This window comes from Pleuronectes platessa, chromosome 11 (assembly GCF_947347685.1).
Source record: "Pleuronectes platessa chromosome 11, fPlePla1.1, whole genome shotgun sequence".
Lineage (NCBI taxonomy): Eukaryota > Metazoa > Chordata > Actinopteri > Pleuronectiformes > Pleuronectidae > Pleuronectes > Pleuronectes platessa.
Genome location: NC_070636.1, coordinates 10,193,562 through 10,211,912, shown reverse-complemented (window position 1 = coordinate 10,211,912; position 18,351 = coordinate 10,193,562). Strand labels below are relative to the sequence as shown.

Here is an 18,351-nt window from a genome sequence, read left to right as displayed (position 1 = left end):
GTCGAGCATTCTGAGCTGTCATGTGTTTGAAATCCTGCAGGTGCTGCTCCCCCCCCACCCCTCCGTTTTTTCCAGAAAAAAGGAGAGGCCTCAGTGAGAGACACGGAGACAAACATTGTGTTAGTCTTGTGCGTTTTCACATTCCTCTCACTCCCGTCTGCTAATTCTCTCTATTTTCAGTTTTCTCTCCTTTTACAACATCCACTCTCCTTTCTTCAGACTCTATTTTCTAACACTTTCACATTGAGCTGTCTCGAGCTTCGGTGAATTGCTTTGAGACACTTTGCTGCGTGACTGCTGCAGGGCTTCAACCTGTGGGAACTTCTCTGCTGTGATTGGACAGTTTTTCAGCCTCAGCCATCTCCCACATGTTCCTGCTCTGTCCCACTTTCTGCCCCCCCCCCAGTGTAATGGATGTCAGAAGCAACACTGAGATTTGGAGGAGGCACGGGCTAAAAAATGTGAACATGCCCTTACTTGGCTAAAGCTCCATCTCAGAAGAAACTTCTCTGGTGCACTCCCCCCACCGCCACCATCACCACCAGCTGAGCCGTATAGACTTGCACTGGCCCCTTGTGTTTACCGGAGAGCATTACACGGTGTGTGTCGGACAGAAGGTGCAGTGCATCTGCTCTCTGGCTCTCAGGAAGACAGAAGTTCCAAATGTACACCAAAGTTGTCAAAAGTGATTTATTTTTATATCTTTAATAGGCCTCAATTCAAAATACTTTATACTAAGTTTGAACGAGTCAGAATTAAATTGTAGATATCTGAACCTGGACTTTAAGATAGTGATGATTCAACGGAATCGTAGACATCTTTAATGAAAACCCACTCACATGTGATTAGCAATAATAGTTCATACAATTCAAAATGTAAATACAGATGTCATAAATGTGGCGACGCCGGCGAGCTAGTTCTTGCAGGCAACTCGGGCTGTGCTTCGCCAATCATGTTACATACATCATGTGACGTACATCATGTGACGTACATCATGTGACATACCTCACTCTCCACAACCATCCATAATACACACCCACCTTATCAGGTGGTCTATTTAACCAGAGAGACATTTCCCATCAACCCCTCTTGCTCGCACTGCTGCTGCAGTATTGCCACCAGTTGCTTCAGCCCCTCCACCACCCCAGCATCCACCTGTAGGCTCCAACGGGGGGTTACAAGTATTTGTAATCACTCCCATCATTCCTGGGAAATCATATGGGGGAGTGATTAAGTTGGAGCCTAGACATCAAACACTAAATCTGTTGTAATAAATATATTACATGATCGAATGTGAGTTGTCTGACTGAAATATGAGTTCTGACGAGTCAAAAAAGAATGATGATTGATATCTTACCTAAAATTCTAAATATTCACAACTATAGTCGTAATTATGTTGCAGACATCTGCAATTCATGTGTTGCTTTTTCTAATTAACTGCTGGAAAGTATAATTTTTTTTTATCCGATTTAGTAATCAATGAATCATAAAGATAATGAACAGATTAATTGATAATGAAGTTAGCAGGTAGTTGCAGCCCTACTTGTAAGCACGATTATGCAAAAACTACATGAGGGAACATCATAAAGAGGGAGAATCCATACAAATTCCATGTGGATCTGAATCGGTGCGAAACCACGAATTGTTTTGCTCTTTCATTAAAGTTGTGCGATAGGACATTTTTTGGACAATTTCACTGATGGATCGTGATCCAATCAGGCACCTTTAGGGAACTGATATCTGAGTGTGTTTTACTAAGTGCATCTTGTTTGGCCTTGGCGGAGCTCTGTGCTCTTGTTTGGTTTGTTTTAGCTTTGATTTGACAGCGACAGGATGCAAGTACCCTGTCATGAAAGGTTTTATTGTACAGGACTTCAAGATTCGGTTGGAGTTTTGCCCGATGTGTGTCCAAATGGAAATTGCATCCTTGATTATCATTCTCTCCAAAACCTCTCAGATTCTGAAGTGCTCATCAGCAGGACGCCAATTTTCCAATCTCCACTGCGACCTTCTGCCGCTCCCAAAAAATAAAAATAAATTGCATTGCACAGAGGGCTCACATATGCAAAGTCAATCTGTGTCTAGTTTGACTTCACTTTTCCTTCTTTCAGTCCACCACTTCCCGTCTGTAGCAGCCGCTTCCTGTCCCTTCTGCTCTACATCCCCCAGCAAGGTTACCGCCAGTTTATAACCTCACTTCCCATTTTTGCTGCATGTGTGTGTGTGCGCTTGCAGATCGTGTTGCGTACAGAACGTGTTTGCTAATTCTGACAAAGAGGCGTGTGTAAGACGATTAGAGTCTGTTACACCGGTGACACAGTGACAGCACCAGTGACATGGAAATAGCCGCACACAGACATGTGGAGGCTCTTGTTCCGAACCAAAACCCGCACGCACGAGGCAAGTGGCTGCTTTCTCATGCGCACCAATGGTGACGAGTGGACATTTTTTTGTGCACTGATGGATGTGATTGGGCCTGGGGACTTTCCTAAAGAATCAGGCGGGTGTGTGTGTGTCTGTCTGTGTGTGGAGGGGGTTTCATCTTCGAGGGTGGACGTGAAGCTGAGCTCTCATCTTCTCGGCTTTGAAGTGACAGGAACGTGTTATATCTCCCACCTCCTGTCACCCCCGACGCATAAGTGCTTAGTTGTGCTGGTACACTGAAACTCCAACTTCTGTCCTTTCAATCTACAAGTGCGACAGATTTTAAAGTCGTCGCTAATGGTGGTGCAAGTGCTCAGCCCATTTATTGTCACGCCAAATAGTCAATCATGTCAACTTAACATGCTGAGGCCATTGAAAACAAGGCAGTGACTCCCTTCAGTTTGACACAGTCTAGAGCAATGTGCTGTACAAGCGAATAACTGGACACTTTAAATTCTAGATATTTCCTTTTGTGTGTGTGATCAGTCGTCAGAATCTCTAGCAGCAGTTACGCCGGGAACCTCAGCTCCCCGCTGCCGCCGCATTGGAGTCGCCGAGCAGGAAGGAAGTGAGATTGTCTTGATAAAAGAGGAAGTGAGAAGTAGGAGGAAAGAGGCGTTTTTTTAGATACTAGTGTGAATCTTGCCCCTTACGACCTGGGTGTGTGTGTACGTGTGTGAGTGTGTGTGTGTGTGTGTGTGTGTGTGAGGTGCACCTGCAAGGATACTTGTACATTTGTGTCGAGAAAAACTGATGTTTTCTCTGTAACGTTTCCATTCTAACACAACCCCTGCTCCCATCCTATAGAATGAGTCTCGTATTACCTGGATTGAGAAGGATTATGCCAGTATTAGACACCAGGTAAACCACAACCATTCGCAGCTGCTTTATTTCAGGCCAATGTGCAGCTCCTCCCTGCCCAGAAAAACACACTCCAGCTTTCTGTTGCTTACACGAGCAATGTCTGCACTCTATGCACTTCAGCCTAATGCACTTTTTTCATTTTCGCCCCTTGGAAATTCAATTCTGCCATCGCAAAACTGTTACAATCAACTTTTTCTGTGCATTGAACGTCTGTACGTCTGCTGGAAGCTTGAAGATGACACTGCTCGATGGAGAAAGGTGGGCTCGTGCTCTGTATTTATTTGGTTTTGCAATGGCCTATTCTCCCTTTTTTTTAAACGGTATTTGTAAAGAGCAATAAAGTGAGAGATGGAGGAAAGGAAAAGAGTGAGAGGGCTCTTCAGGACCCATGAGGAGTGTTTTAAGAGGCAGGATGGACAAGAATAGACTGTTTTGAGAGGGAATCGAGAGGGATGTGCCTGACCAGAGGCAGGAAAATCTCCATCATCCGCCGGCCGATGGAGTCGTCTTTAACCATGTTGACACAGAGAGGGGACACCTCATCCTCGCCTTCCACGCCTCCTCCTCCTTTCAGCCTCTCACTCTGATGAATTGTGGGTAAAGGGCAGTGACACAGAGTTGGGTTTTGGAGGCGAGGCAGTTCTTGATGACACAGAAACACATGATGTGATGATGATGTTTTATCTCCACTCATGGGAGCAGAGACAACTTCAAATTCTAGAACTTTATTGTCATTGTGCGAGCACCACCAAATTATGTCTTCCTCGATATGCAAATATACAAAAATGAGCAACAACAACAAAGTTGACTGATGACAATAAGTATGATAATTGGTATAGATTATATGACATAATCAATTTCAACCGATCTTTACCTTTGTTTATGTTTTCACCACTTTCTGGTTGTTTGTGTGTAAGCAAGATTATGCAAAAACTGCTTGACAGATTTCCACGAACATTTTGGAAGGTTGCATTATGGGTCAGGGAAGAACCCATTATATTTTTTTGAGGATCACACTAAAGGGGGGGATCCAGGAAAACATTTTGTCACTTTCTTTAACTTTGCAAAATAGGCTATTTTTTGTGAATTGTGTGAAAATAAATAATTCATGGATCTTGACAAATAAAATCAGGCATATTAAAGGGAGTTGATTGAATTTAAGGGGACTGTCCGACCTTGGCAGAGGTATGTGCTCTACCTAGTTCTATTCTTGTTGGTTTATTTATTTGTCAGCAGGGTTATGCAAAAACGCCTAAAGACATATCCATGAAACTATGTCATTAAGGGACATGAGCCGAGAGAGAACCCGTTGAATTTATAACTTTCTTTGATATTGTGAGTTAAAGGCAGTTTTTGGGACATTTTCACCATTTTTCTTAGAGAATAATACATGAATCTTGATGAATATAATCTGGCATATTTAGCAGACTGAGTGTTTGCAGCTTGATTGAATTTAAGGGGACTGTTGGGCCGATGTAAAGTTCCATTCTAGTCCTCTGTTTTGTTGTTGTAGTTCCTCTCTCTCTCTTTTTCTCTCTCTCTCTCTCTCTCTCTCTCTCTCTCTCTCTCTCTCTCTCTCTCTCTCTCTCTCTCTCTCTCTCCCCCCCCCTGCCGCAGATGTGTGTTTGTGTGTGGGCCGTGTTGGGTGTGCGACTGTGAGAATAAGCGCAGGCTCTTCCTTCCTGCATGCTTTGGTTCCAGTTCACTACAGATGCACTCAGTCACAGAGGGCACACCAGGCTTATCCGACCAACAGAGAGAGAGAGACACACAATCGGAGGACAGGAGGGATAGTGGGAGATAAAGTGAAGATGAAGAGTTAATAAAGTGATATCGCAGGAGGCCCCTGGCCCTGCAGAGAGAGTAGAGAAAGGTCACAGCCTGAGGGATTCCTCCATATTTACCTGAGTGTAAAGTGAGCTCCTGGCGAGATGAGGTGAGGTTTGAGTTGATTTATATGCGAGGGACGCTGTTTGCCTTGGACACGGTGAGGATGATAAAACAGTCTGGGAAACCCTGAGATGGAGAAGGACAAGAGGAAGTTCAACCTGTTCAACCTGCTGACCCTCTACCTGTCCAAAAGGAACAAGGCTCTGACCAGCAGCCCTTCTCACTCCACTTCAGCAGCTGCAACAGGCATCAGCACCGACACTTTACCTGCACCGGGGAACCTCTGGACGGTAAAGTGACCCTCTGTCGGGCTGTCGTCTCCAGAGAGCCGTTTATTATCCTTTTAAGAACGGTAATTTGTAAAGGTAGAGGCCGGGAAGTGGGATTTATTAACGCTGCAAAGTGCAGAAAAAAACTGTTACTGTTCTTTTTGTGGTTGTTAAAGAAAAAAAATAAAGCTGCTGCAGCTGAACGCCTCTGAGCTCAACCCGCTCTGGTTTCCTGTTGTCAAATAGTGGTCTGTAGTGTTGGTTGCTGACAGTGTGTTGTCAAAACTTTTTCTCGTGTCATCATCGGCGAATCTGTCTTTCAAATTACGAGGCTCCATCTTTTTTATTACATAGCGATTCATCTGATGATTTATTATTCTTAATTCTACAAACAATGTGTATACCTCCTCACCATGTGGTCCATATTGTTTTAGTGCCCTGCCCTTTTTTTTTAAATGTTCTGCAACTTCACATTTGCGATGCCTTTCCTTGATAAATGCTGTGAGTGACTATTGACCTTATCCATCAAGTCAGCATTTCAATTCAACAATGTTTTAACATAACATTTTAAAGTCTACTTTAATCTTTTCTCAGCTGCCATTAATGTTTTTCTTGAGCAATGGCCTTGCTATTATAAAACCACACACGAATGTCTGCAAAGGACAAACTCAAGGGATAAACTGTAGAGCAGGGAAGATGTCCTACTTTCTAGCCACACATTTCCAAGTTAAAGCCCGCAAGTAACAGGTAGAAGCTGAAAATACAAAAGTGTTTCCCCTCTAGCCACACTGTTAAAATTGAATATGCTGTCCACAGAGTAAGAATAATGTTTTGCCTCAGTGTCGTCCAGGATTATGAATGCTGAGATATGTGTGTCGAGAAAGTGACTCAACATTGTTGTTGACGTTGTTGTTGACGTTGTTGTTGACGTTGTTGTTGATGAGGGTGGCTGCTGATGTTTTGCTGCGTTTCGGTTGGGTGGGGCTGATGACTTGTGAGTCTCAGATCAGCTGCTCCACCCCAGTGGAAGAACCTGAAAAGTTCCCACGAGCTTGAATCTAAACGACCTGTGTCCGCAAACGCAAACATTAACCACTGTGGGCCTTTTGCATTGCTCCTTTTTATAGAGTGCAGCATTTATATACTTCCATTTTATTGTGCAGTCATCTTTAGTTCCAGTAAGCTCTTGAGAAGAAAAGTCACACTTTACCCACGGGGTGCACTCCACACATCACTGTGCTTCCTCTTTCTGACGCGTTTTATTTTGATGAACCGCTATTTACAGCTCCCCCGCACACACTGACAAACACACACAGTATCTTAGTCATTAGATCTGTGGTCGCTGACTGTTTTATGTTCCGACTGTTCTTGTTTTTCACTCTTCAGGAAGATGGAGACATCAAGGAGATCAACATCACTCATGTGGTCAAAGAGGGATCGGAGAAGGCCGACGCCTCTCAGTTTGAACTGCTCAAAGTGCTGGGACAGGGGTCTTTTGGCAAGGTAACACAAGCCTTCATTTTCTTGTACTTATTTATTTACTATTAACTGTAACGTCTCCTTAGTTTATACGTGTATAAAAATGAATCTGTCCTGCTCTTTCTGCGGCTCCCTTTGTTTTTCTCGGGCTCTAAATCCTGAATCTGATATAACCGGGGGGGGTTTTGTTTTGTGGTGCATGCTGCAGGTGTTCCTGGTGCGAAAGGTGACCCCTCCAGATGACAACCAGCTCTATGCCATGAAGGTCCTGAAGAAGGCCACACTCAAAGGTACTGCAGCGTGGGAGGCGACTGAATGGTGTCATCGTCGAGGGGCAGTATGCAATGCTGGGGGGGGCAGTATGAGATGCTGGCTTAGTAGTCACGACATTTCCCAGAAGGGGGATTTTCCTGACCTCAGCTCACGACCCTGTAAACCAGTCTGAACCCGTCATCGTGTGCAGAAGGTTGATGGGACACATCTCAGTTTAGAGGCGAGCAGATGAAATGACAAACATTTCATTATAATTGCTGTGATTAAAGCCCCATGTTTGTCTTTATTTGGTGTTGCGAGACAATTGAATGTCAAAAAAAGGATTCTGAACCAAATAATTCACAGGCTGTAGGTTTGTCAGTGTCACAATTTGCTGCATTTCTCATTCTTATATCTTCGCAATTCAAATATTTTGGGATTTGGGTCAGTTGAAAGAAATTCCGATGCGCATTTAAAACAAATTTCTGATATCGTGATCTCATAAATAGATGAATGCATAGTTCAGATAATCATTAGTTAGAGCTATGTATTTATTTCATCTGTCGATCTGCATTCAGTCGTCTCTGAGCCTGGGCGATCTCAGAAAGCTCTTTCTTTTTGCTGGTGCGTTCATTGATTTTCTTCTTCAGGAGACGGTACCCTCAGTTTCACATTGGAGGGTGTGTGCTTTTCCTGTAACTCAAAGACTCAGTTCTTTGTCGTGCAGCACATGTTGTAGACCACCGCAGCTCACTGTGACCGTTTCACCTTTGCACAGAGGCGTGGTCTCAGTCGTCTTCCTGAGAAACACGAGGATTTGTTCACGTAGTTCAACCAAATGCATGTGGTTAGTTTCAGTGGAGCGGATTTACACATTTGATTTGCATCGTCTCTCAAGCTCAGTTTTGGTTGATGTGAACATTCAGTTTATTGTGATGAATCCACTTTATTCAACATTTAGTTAGAGCACAGTGTGATGAACACAATCATTTGCTGGGACACTGCAACGATGACTCACACAGAAATGAATCACTTGTACTTTTACTTCATTGAAAAATGCTCGACTAACTGTTTTGAATTTAATAAATCCATTTATTCCAAAATGACAACGAGAGCCGTACTTATTTACTGGTATAAAAACTTTTAATTTGCTTAATTAAAGTTCTTATATTTGGTTGTATTTGTGATTTCTTTTCATTTATAATAAACTTTGTAACTCTCTTAAAATTGATGTACATGAGTATAAATTTGACACGGACTGTATTTTATTAAAAAACATCAGTTGGGCTCTAATGACAACAATGACCAGAGGATCGTTATGCTCCGTCTTTGAAATATTAAAGTTTGTGTTAAATTTGAACTCTCCCTCACTAAAACCACACACACACACACTAAACAGTATTCTTATCCCCCAGTGAGAGACCGAGTGAGGACCAAGATGGAGAGAGACATTCTGGCAGACGTCAACCATCCGTTTGTCGTCAAACTGCATTATGGTGAGTCGGCCTGAAGATTCATTTATTTTTACCTCCTACACCTCGAAAACATTTTGACGGATCTACTGATTCAGTTTTGTCACATTTCCTGATTTACAGTCAAATCAAATCTGAATGAGACTTTTATATATTTGCAGCATTCCAAACTGAAGGAAAGTTGTACTTGATCCTGGACTTCCTCAGAGGAGGAGACCTCTTCACGAGACTCTCTAAAGAGGTGAGAGACATTTAGATCGTGATGTTTTTACAGGCTTCTTTTTTTTTTCTGCAGGCATTTAACTCACTTGATAATAAACGTGTAAATATTCCCGCATTCTCTCACTCTTGTGCTTTTATTCTTTTTCCTTGTTTCGTGCCCGCGCGGCTCCCAGGTGATGTTCACAGAGGAGGATGTGAAGTTTTATCTGGCAGAGCTGGCCTTAGGACTGGACCATCTCCACAGCCTGGGCATCATTTACAGAGACCTGAAGCCTGAGAAGTAAGAACAAAGTAGACGAACTGAAAACACAGAAACAAACACACACACACACACACACACACACACACACACAAGCGGATGCAACTTTTCTCTTGTCTCTTGTACGCCTGTGAAAGTCGATGTGGTGCAGTGGGGCTAAATAAAGCGGCTATCTTGTAATAATACCTACCAGTGCTAAGCAAATGTAGTGAAACCTGTGTCAGCCGACAGCCGCCATCGTCGGTGTTCCTGATGCATGTTCACTACACAAAGCAACAGTGGGCTTGCACAGAGTGAACTGTGACACCATCATTTCCCAAATGCTGTGTTGTACATGTGCACACGGAGTTACTGGAAGATTTTGCTTATCTGCTCTTTGGAAGTCTTGTAAAAAATACAAATTTTAGTGACTTAAACAGCTAATTGGGCGTCGACGAGGCCAAATGTGCTAAATATCCACATTAGTGCAGACAGGTTTAAACTTCACCGATCATCAAGTTTTACATTTATAGAGTCATATACAATTTTTTATATATATATATATAATCCTTGTGGAAAATCTTTTTTATTTGGATTAATCTAGTAAATGAATCCAATAACCTGGACAAATCGTGATGAGGTTTTTATTCAGTGTTTCAATTTGTCTCAAATTATATTTCTTGTTATTCTACTCTAAATCCACCTAGTGGCTTTTGGAATTTGCATTTTGAACATATGGAATTATCATTCCTCCCTAACAAGCATTATGAATGCAAACCTACCTCATTACACCCTTGTGAAGCCCTTTAATGATTTGGACCTTTCGTTGTTTACCTCAGCATGTTGTCTTCTTCTCTACATTTTAATTGCTTTTCTTTATGGCACATTAGATCTGCCAGCTGCGGATATTCACTCCCCAACCTCTGCAGCTTGTAGCCTGTACGCACAGCCTCATGTTTGCAGTAGAACAGGATAAAAACGTAGTTATCTAACAGTTCTCTACAGTAAGACTCATCACATAACACCTCGGTTATCGGATTGATACAGTAATTGTATTGACTCTTCATGGTCTGGATCTCTGATCTTTAGATTCCTGATTTACTCCTGCGCAGCTTTCGATCTAGGGCTGGGCCGTCTGCTGTCATTTTCTGTTTCTAGGCTGAAACTAAAGGGGCGACCGAGCACTTGCCATCAGGGCCTCAGGGCTCTGGAATGGACTGCCTGAGGAAATAAGGCTGTCTTAGACAGTGTCTTCTTTTTCATAAGCCATATTCCTTCATTTACTTGGTTATTATTTCTCTTTACCTCTATTATCATTATTACCATTATTATTTATTTACATCTTTCTATATTTATTGTTTTCTTTTCTTTTTGTGCAGAACTTTGTACTTTATGTTGAAAAGTGCTCTATAAATTAAGTTGGTGTTTATTACATTTTGTCCATGATTACATTAAAACAAGGCTGGATGAATTTAGACTAAATTGAAACCAGTGTCTGCAGAACAAAAGAGAAACGTTCATTTTCTGACATAACAATATTTTCTTCTAGTATTCTCCTGGATGAGGAGGGACATATCAAACTCACAGGTGAGTCTCCTCCCACACACACACACACACACACACACACACACACACACACACACCCTCTCCCTGGTCCGACTCGTTGACCTCCATTACTCACAGTGTGCTGGCAGCTTTATCACAGTGACTCATGATTCCTGCACATGGGCCTGTATACCCGAGTTAATTATTACACGTTATCTCACTGTCGACCATAATCGCAGCCGTTTATTTATCCGCCATTGATCCAAAGGTGAACTTGGGCGGTTTTAGAGAAGCAATACAACAAGTCACAAGGTTCAGAGGAAAAGTAGAAAGTGTTGTCGGATGAAAGATCCTCCTGCTTTTACATTGAAGATTACATTTTCAGTTTATTGGTAGTTAAAATATTGTTGGGGGGGGAAAGTGCTGTTAAATTAGACACAAAGGAAAGCTATAGCATATTCAGAATGGCAAAAACTTAATTTGTTTAGCTCTAAATCCCAACATACACTATCTCAAGGTATCTCACTTCATAGATTAAGGTCTGGACTGTACAGTACAATATTATCGAGAAACCAAGTTTACACACGACTGTGGAGAAAAACACTTTTCAAGGGGAGATCCACGAGCAAAACCAGACCCATGATGGGCGGACATCTGCCACAACCGGTTGGAATGAGAGGAGAGTCATGGAGGAGAGAGGAGCGAGACACGGGGGAGAGAGGAGATACATAGGGGGAGAGAGGAGAGAGACAGGGGGAGAGAGGAGAGCTGGGCTGAAAGGGGGATGTAAGAAGAGAGAGAGTGGGAGAGGGGGACTGACTGTGTGTTTTGTATTTTTCCCCCAGATTTTGGATTGTGTAAAGAAGCCATCGATCATGAGAAGAAAGCGTATTCCTTCTGTGGCACCGTGGAGTACATGGCACCAGAGGTTGTGAACAGGCAGGGGCACACCCACAGCGCCGACTGGTGGTCATACGGAGTACTGATGGTAAAAAAAAAAAAAAAAAATCTGTAAAGTGTTTTTGTGTTTCTGTGCGAGTCAGAGCTCTAGAACCTAAATGTGTGTTGTGCATTATCTCCTCCAGTTTGAGATGTTGACAGGAGCGCTGCCATTTCAAGGGAAGGACCGCAAAGAAACGATGAGCCTCATTCTGAAGTGAGCGTCCTCTGCAGGGAGGAATCACCACACAGACGCCAGAAGCTTTTTAAAAAACGCCTCCGCTCAATTTCAGGTGTAATAACCTAAGCTGTGTGTCGTCTGTCTCTCTCTGCAGGGCGCGTCTGGGAATGCCTCAGTTCCTGAGTTCAGAGGCCCAGTCGCTGCTAAGGTCTTTGTTCAAGAGGAACCCTTGCAACAGACTGGGTTAGTTTCATATCAGGAACATGACTATCGCAGAGGGCAGCATGTTAGGAGGCTTTTCTCCTTTCTTTACTCAAGAGCGTTGGTCTTTCAGTTAAAGGGGGAGTTTAACGTTTAGATTTTGTAACGCTCTCGCTCAAAACCTTGCGCTTGCTCTCATATATTCATATATATAGGGGGAATTGTCCTGCCCTTGGTGTGGGTGGGCTGGCTTTATGTCTTAGAGAGTCCTGTACGCTTCTCATCTGTGTGCTTGTAAATAAACAACGATACCCTCCATAGAGCTGGAGTCCAGCAGGAAATCTGAGCACAAGCAGCGTATATCTGAGTGTGAGCGCAGGGTTTCAAGTGAGAGCGTTACAGAACCTGAAATTAAACGGAAACTCAACGCTCTTGAATATTGACAGAAGAAAGAAAAAAACGTATCATAAATGCTTTTTCTTTTCAGAAAAGGGGTAAAACTTTTCTTTCTTCAGAAACATGTTAATAGTCCTCGGTTGAGATTCCTGCTGCTAAATGTTGATGTTTCCTTCCCAGGATCTGGTGCTGACGGTGCAGAGGAGATCAAACGACACGGCTTCTACTCCACCATAGACTGGAATGTGAGAATATTTGAATATACGCACATTGAAAACGACTACAATGGGAGGGTTTTCAGTGATATTCTCCACTCAGTTGTATGGTGAGAGTAAAGGTCCTTTTATTCTTTTCAGAAACTCTTCATGAGAGAAGCCAAGCCTCCATTCAGGCCGGCGGTGGCGCGGCCAGACGACACATTCTACTTTGACTCCGAGTTCACCTCCCGCACCCCTAAAGGTCAGAGGTCAAAGCCCCATCCGTGTCTATTTCCTATTAGGATTTCCTCCCCAAGGGCGGCAGCAATTCCCCCCCCCTCAGCTGAAAACACAAATCAATACAAGACCTCATTTTAAGGAGACAGTTGCACTTACAGCGCCATCACAACGCAGTAATACTTAATTATTACGATGCTCGTAAAGCATCCATGAGCTATAAGGATGGTTCACTGCAGCGGACTTTATGAACATTAACAACTCCCCTTGTCTACCTAACACTTGACCTGGTTGCGTTACTGTGTTACAGACTCGCCTGGCGTGCCCCCAAGTGCCGGAGCTCACCAGCTCTTCAGAGGCTTCAGTTTCATCGCCTCGACCCTGTTGGACGAGGAGGGTTTGGTGGAACCAGTGCAGCCGCTGCCACACCCAGTGGTCCAGGTCAGACTGCGGCTGTTTCACAAACGACACAGTTTAACAAGTCAGATAGCAGTTTCTGTGAATGAAGGCGTGATGGAGGAGGGAGAAAAGGGCAGATGCAATGTGTGAGGAGCGTGTGAGGCAGATGGGAGGTATGGCGGAGTGAAGCGACTCCAGCTGATGGTTTCACGCCCGACAGGATCACTGATTAACTGTGTAAGACTGACAGACACCGTTTTTTTTACAAAGAGAGAGAGGAGTTGCCAGAAATAGATCCGGCTCCTTTGCCGACACCCATCAACATCCGTCTACCTTTTCAGCTCTGTCAGTCGCTCACGCCTCCCCCCCCTCACCACCTCTCTTCTATCGACTCTTCCTCTTGCAGCAGCTACACGGGAAGAACCTGCTGTTCAGCGACGGCTACGTTCTAAAGGAAGATATCGGCATGGGCTCCTTCTCTGTTTGCAAACGCTGCGTTCACAAAGCCACCAACACAGAATACGCCGTCAAGGTACGAACACACAAACAGAACGATCACAACTCTATGTCGGGTGTAACACTTCATGAAAATGTTGTGTACAGGATACTAGACCTTCGTTATTCTTTCGGAAAAAATCTAAACATATGTGCAAATTATGGATTATAATGACTTGATAATAATGACTTAATGTGGCGTTTTTTTCCCCGTGATTGACAGATGATTGACAAGACCAGCACAGACCCCTCTGAGGAGATTGAGATTCTGCTTCGATATGGACAACACCCCAACATCATAACCCTGAAGGATGTGAGGACAGAAGCATTTGTGTCACAGTCTTATTTCCCTGGAGCGCACTGAACGTCCCAGTTGGTGATTTCATTGATTTCCGTCCCAGGTGTACGATAACGGTAAGCAGGTGTTCCTGGTGACGGAGCTGATGCGCGGTGGCGAGCTGCTCGATCGGATCCTCAAACAGAAGTTCTTCTCGGAGCGAGAGGCCAGCGCTGTGCTTCACACCATCACCAAGACCGCGGAGTACCTGCACTCACAGGGGGTGAGCACCAGTACAGCCCTGAACCCCTGTGCCCCTTTACTCTTTCTTTACCGCACATCCAGTTGGCACATTGTGATTCCTCAACATACCAAGGCCAACACATCAAATTGAATAAAACTATGATTTAAATTGGCTTTTCGGGGGATATAATGGAGAGAGAGGGTTGTCCATTAACCAGAAGGTCGGTGGTTCGATTCTCTGCTCTTGTAATCTGCATTCTGAACCCCAAATTTTGCCTAAAGGCTAGGACTGGAAAAGTGTTATATAAATACAGTCAATTTACCACATAGTAGTGATTTATATCCTGAGTGAAATATTTATGTAATTGCTTCTGACAAACTCTTTCTTTAATAATTTTATAATTTATGAAATCCTTACAAAATATGAATCCATGATTCTAGATTCAATGCCGGTTTGCGTTTTAAGAAAACGAGTATCATCTGATTTAAAAATATAAATATTACAAAAGTCAAAAGCAATAGGAACAATTGCAAAATATTATTTTCCATTCTCCTTTTTTTCACAATTTTATTGTTTTTCACTTGTAGGTGCAGTCACTATTCAGAAATAAAAGTTTTTCGGATGAATATGGATATAAAATCTTGTTCTTTAAGAAATACAATCCTGATTATCCCCCCCCCCCCCCCCCCCCCCGTCCTGTGTCCTCTTGTCCTCCAGGTGGTGCACAGAGACCTGAAGCCCAGTAACATTCTCTACGTGGACGAGTCGGGGAATCCAGAGTCGATCAGGATCTGTGACTTCGGCTTCGCTAAGCAGCTGCGGGCCAACAACGGCCTGCTGATGACGCCCTGCTACACCGCTAACTTCGTGGCCCCCGAGGTGAGCGGGTCACCATCTCTCCTCACTTGTTGGATTTAAACTGTTAACTGTGTTGGACCCTGAAGTGAAACGTGTGACTGTCTCTGACTATGTTACAGGTGTTGAAGCGTCAGGGCTACGATGAAGGATGTGACATCTGGAGTCTGGGAGTCTTACTCTACACCATGCTGGCTGGGTAAATAAAACCACTCTCGTATGAAACTGATTTATGTTCCTCACTGCTCTTCATTCTCATTCTATCATCTGTCTTAACGTTATCTTCCTCCAGTTTCACTCCATTTGCCAACGGACCTGAGGACACCCCCAATGAGATTCTGAGCCGGATAGGCAGCGGCCGCTTCAGCCTGATCGGAGGAAACTGGGACACTGTGTCTGATGCTGCAAAGGTTAGACTCCGAATTGGCTCTTTTTTTGTTTCTGTGCCTCAGTCAGACGGGAGCATGTCTGCCCGTCAGTGCCACAGTTGACGTGTCTTTTCCCTGTAGGAGCTCGTGTCCAAGATGCTCCATGTGGACCCTCATCAGAGACTGACTGCCAAGCAGGTCCTCAGGCACCCCTGGATCGTGCAGAGAGACAAATTACCCAACAGCCAGCTCCCACACCAGGACCCCAAACTGGTCAAGGTAACGGCTGAGAGCATTCTCTGAAAATGTAGAGGGGTCCGAGCCTTTCAACAGAAAAGTGGCTGATCAGAGTCACATATTTTGTTGTTCTTCAAAATACAATATTACATTGTGCTTGACAGTTTTAATATCTTAATTAATCACAGTGGTTTGGATAATAGGCCAATATGTTTTATTTGTAATATATATGTAGAAACAAATAACTGTGACCATCCCCTAACATTTTTCAATAAGCTTACATTGCTGCCACATGATTTATGTTGCACTTAAAGTTACAAATTTTCCTTTGCCAACATTGTAAATATTTAACACTTTTTAAAATGGTCCATGATGTTATACATTTAAAAAGTCATAGGTACCAGTCTCCTAAACCCGACAAGTTGTTGTTTTTATATTACCGAATGGCTTCCTTTGTCATACCCACATTCTGGATAGTAACAGTTTTATATACCACCTTGTTTTATCCACAGGGAGCCATGGCTGCCACATACTCCGCCCTGAAAAGCTCCCAACCAACTCCAGAGCTCAAGCCCATCGAGAGCTCCTTCCTGGCTCAGAGGCGCGTCAAGAAGCTTCCCTCTACCTCCCTGTAGAGACTCCCGACCACCAGTCATCTCACTGGAGACTGACCCAAAACCGCACCACCCAGTCAGCTTGCTCGGGGGAGGGGGGGACTCACTGTCCACACGTCACTTACCAGCCAAGGAACACCGACTGTGGTCCTGATCCCCTGCCCCCCCCGCCTCCCCTCCATCCTTGTGACCTCAGTTGTCCCGTTCCTGCTACCATCCTCCTTGTTCGGGCTCATCAGCTGCCGCTAGTCAGTCTCCTTGGACAAGAAAAGATGGATGGGGGGTGATGAGGGCAAAAAAAAGGGTGCAGGTTTTTGGCAGACTTACAAGTGGCTGTGTGTGAATCTGTGTGTGTGTGTATGTGTGTGTGTGTGTGGTGCAGCCACTTCTTCGATTGCGACAATGAAAGTTTCCCTCTGGTCATCGTTGCTGTGATTGGTTGTCATTCAGCTTGCTGCACGCCTGTTCCGTTGATCGTCTTCTTGTCCTTTCTGTTCCGTCACGTTGATGAGCTTTATATTATCGGTCGTGCTGCCAAATCAAACCTGTGCCGACGGCACACGCACCACAGTACTGTCCAGCTGCTGTTAAATGTTTATTTTCACTGAGCATTATTAATATGAAAATGAAACATTTCTGCCATAAATGCCTCTTTGGCTTTGGTACAGACAGAACGCAGGGATTCTGGGTAATGTCAAATGCTGATGTTTTGGTTAATGTCAATCAATGCTTTTGTTTCGTTTTACAGAGAGCGATTGTGTGTGTCAGTTGCATGACTTGCTGTGTGTGTGTGTGTATGAGTGTGTACAGTCTTGCGGGATGCTGCAGGGTCATGTGCATGTGATGTGATGACGTCGTGTGGCTTCATGTTTTCTCCGCTCCCTTTACTCCGCTTGGTCCTCCCGCTGGCAACTGTTTTGAGATGTCTGTTATTTTTTATTACTACAAAAACTAGTAAAATAGGTGGCTTTCTGTGAAAGAAAACTTGCCCAAGGAACTGTGTGGCATGTTAAAACTCTATATTTGCTATCTTGCATTTCTCGTTTTCTCCATCTCGTTTCTCGGACGATGCGTTTTGGATGCTGTTTTCCTGTGTTGGCTGCTTTTGTTGTCGTTTCTTTCTTCTTTTTGTCCAAAGAAAGTGTTGATTTAAAATAGTGAAAGACATGCTGAGCACACCACAGTCTGTGGACTCAAAGCCGTCACAGGTCTCTTCTTCTGTTTTGGAAAACGTAGGGAGGATGAGCGGACTGTGGTCTTTACGGAATCGAGCACTCGGACGCAGCCGCTCTCCTCCCTTAAATTCTCTGTCAAGTCACTGGTTGTTAATCACACACGGGCCTCCTCTCGCTGTGGAGTATCTTCACCCGACTGTTAATTATCCCACTTTTCCTTCCAGTGAATTTGAGAAATCCTAAAGAGCATGTGTCACTGTAAGTAGCCTCAGGGCGTAGGTCCTGCTTTCAGCTCGGTGCCTAGGCCTACAGGTGAGGCCGAATGTCTTACATGGGAAAACACATGAACCCCGTGTCATGCAGCCAGAAGATACCGTGCACGTGCGGGAGGGCAGACCTGTGCTGCGGCTGAATTAACATATGAACCAGCTGTCTTACCTCAAAAGGGATCAAAGTTCTATTATAATTATTGTTTGGTGGCAAAACTCTCCCTCCTTTGACTAAATTGATGGTAAGATGTTATTGTATGATAAAGATGAAGATTTTTATATCTTACGAATATTAAAAATTCAGTTGCTACGACAAACTGTGTCTTGTTCTGTGTAAAAATGTGTTCTCCACTGTTTTTTATTACACTTCTAGTAGGTTAAGGGAATCAAAGATTACAGATTAGAAATAAACAGACACTACTCAGCTCCAGAAGAGCTGGAGCCTACATTTCCCAACATGCAACAAACATCTCTTCTTTCAAGCTTTTCTTCCTATTAGTGAAACCTTTTTCAAATTCAGTAAACTCTGTATGTAACACAGGCTTTTTCTTAAAAACTTAGAGTTCTCCTGCTAACTAACAAACACACCAACAAATGAAAACATGAAGGCCT

At 43.8% G+C, this 18,351-nt stretch overlaps 1 protein-coding gene across 5 annotated transcripts in view; it reads left to right on the top strand.

The window, feature by feature from the left end:
- rps6ka1 (ribosomal protein S6 kinase a, polypeptide 1) overlaps positions 1–18,056 on the top strand; it is a 48,604-nt gene extending 30,548 nt beyond the window's left edge. Inside the window, exons 1-22 of one of the 5 annotated variants that reach the window (XM_053433824.1) lie at positions 2,191–2,400; positions 3,232–3,285; positions 6,834–6,950; positions 7,135–7,216; positions 8,594–8,674; positions 8,812–8,891; positions 9,046–9,152; positions 10,660–10,697; positions 11,501–11,643; positions 11,741–11,811; positions 11,930–12,018; positions 12,553–12,617; positions 12,729–12,831; positions 13,117–13,247; positions 13,612–13,737; positions 13,924–14,013; positions 14,102–14,260; positions 14,939–15,100; positions 15,199–15,275; positions 15,369–15,486; positions 15,586–15,723; positions 16,194–18,056. In XM_053433824.1, the coding sequence (XP_053289799.1) occupies positions 2,359–2,400; positions 3,232–3,285; positions 6,834–6,950; positions 7,135–7,216; positions 8,594–8,674; positions 8,812–8,891; positions 9,046–9,152; positions 10,660–10,697; positions 11,501–11,643; positions 11,741–11,811; positions 11,930–12,018; positions 12,553–12,617; positions 12,729–12,831; positions 13,117–13,247; positions 13,612–13,737; positions 13,924–14,013; positions 14,102–14,260; positions 14,939–15,100; positions 15,199–15,275; positions 15,369–15,486; positions 15,586–15,723; positions 16,194–16,316 (2,196 nt within the window). In that variant the 5' untranslated portion in view covers positions 2,191–2,358 and the 3' untranslated portion in view covers positions 16,317–18,056. Of the gene's footprint in view, positions 1–2,190; positions 2,401–3,231; positions 3,286–4,919; positions 5,531–6,833; positions 6,951–7,134; positions 7,217–8,593; positions 8,675–8,811; positions 8,892–9,045; positions 9,153–10,659; positions 10,698–11,500; positions 11,644–11,740; positions 11,812–11,929; positions 12,019–12,552; positions 12,618–12,728; positions 12,832–13,116; positions 13,248–13,611; positions 13,738–13,923; positions 14,014–14,101; positions 14,261–14,938; positions 15,101–15,198; positions 15,276–15,368; positions 15,487–15,585; positions 15,724–16,193 lie in introns of those variants that run through there. The other 4 variants (XM_053433821.1, XM_053433822.1, XM_053433825.1 and 1 more) reach the window with 4 other exon arrangements.
- Positions 18,057–18,351: the final 295 nt, after the last annotated feature.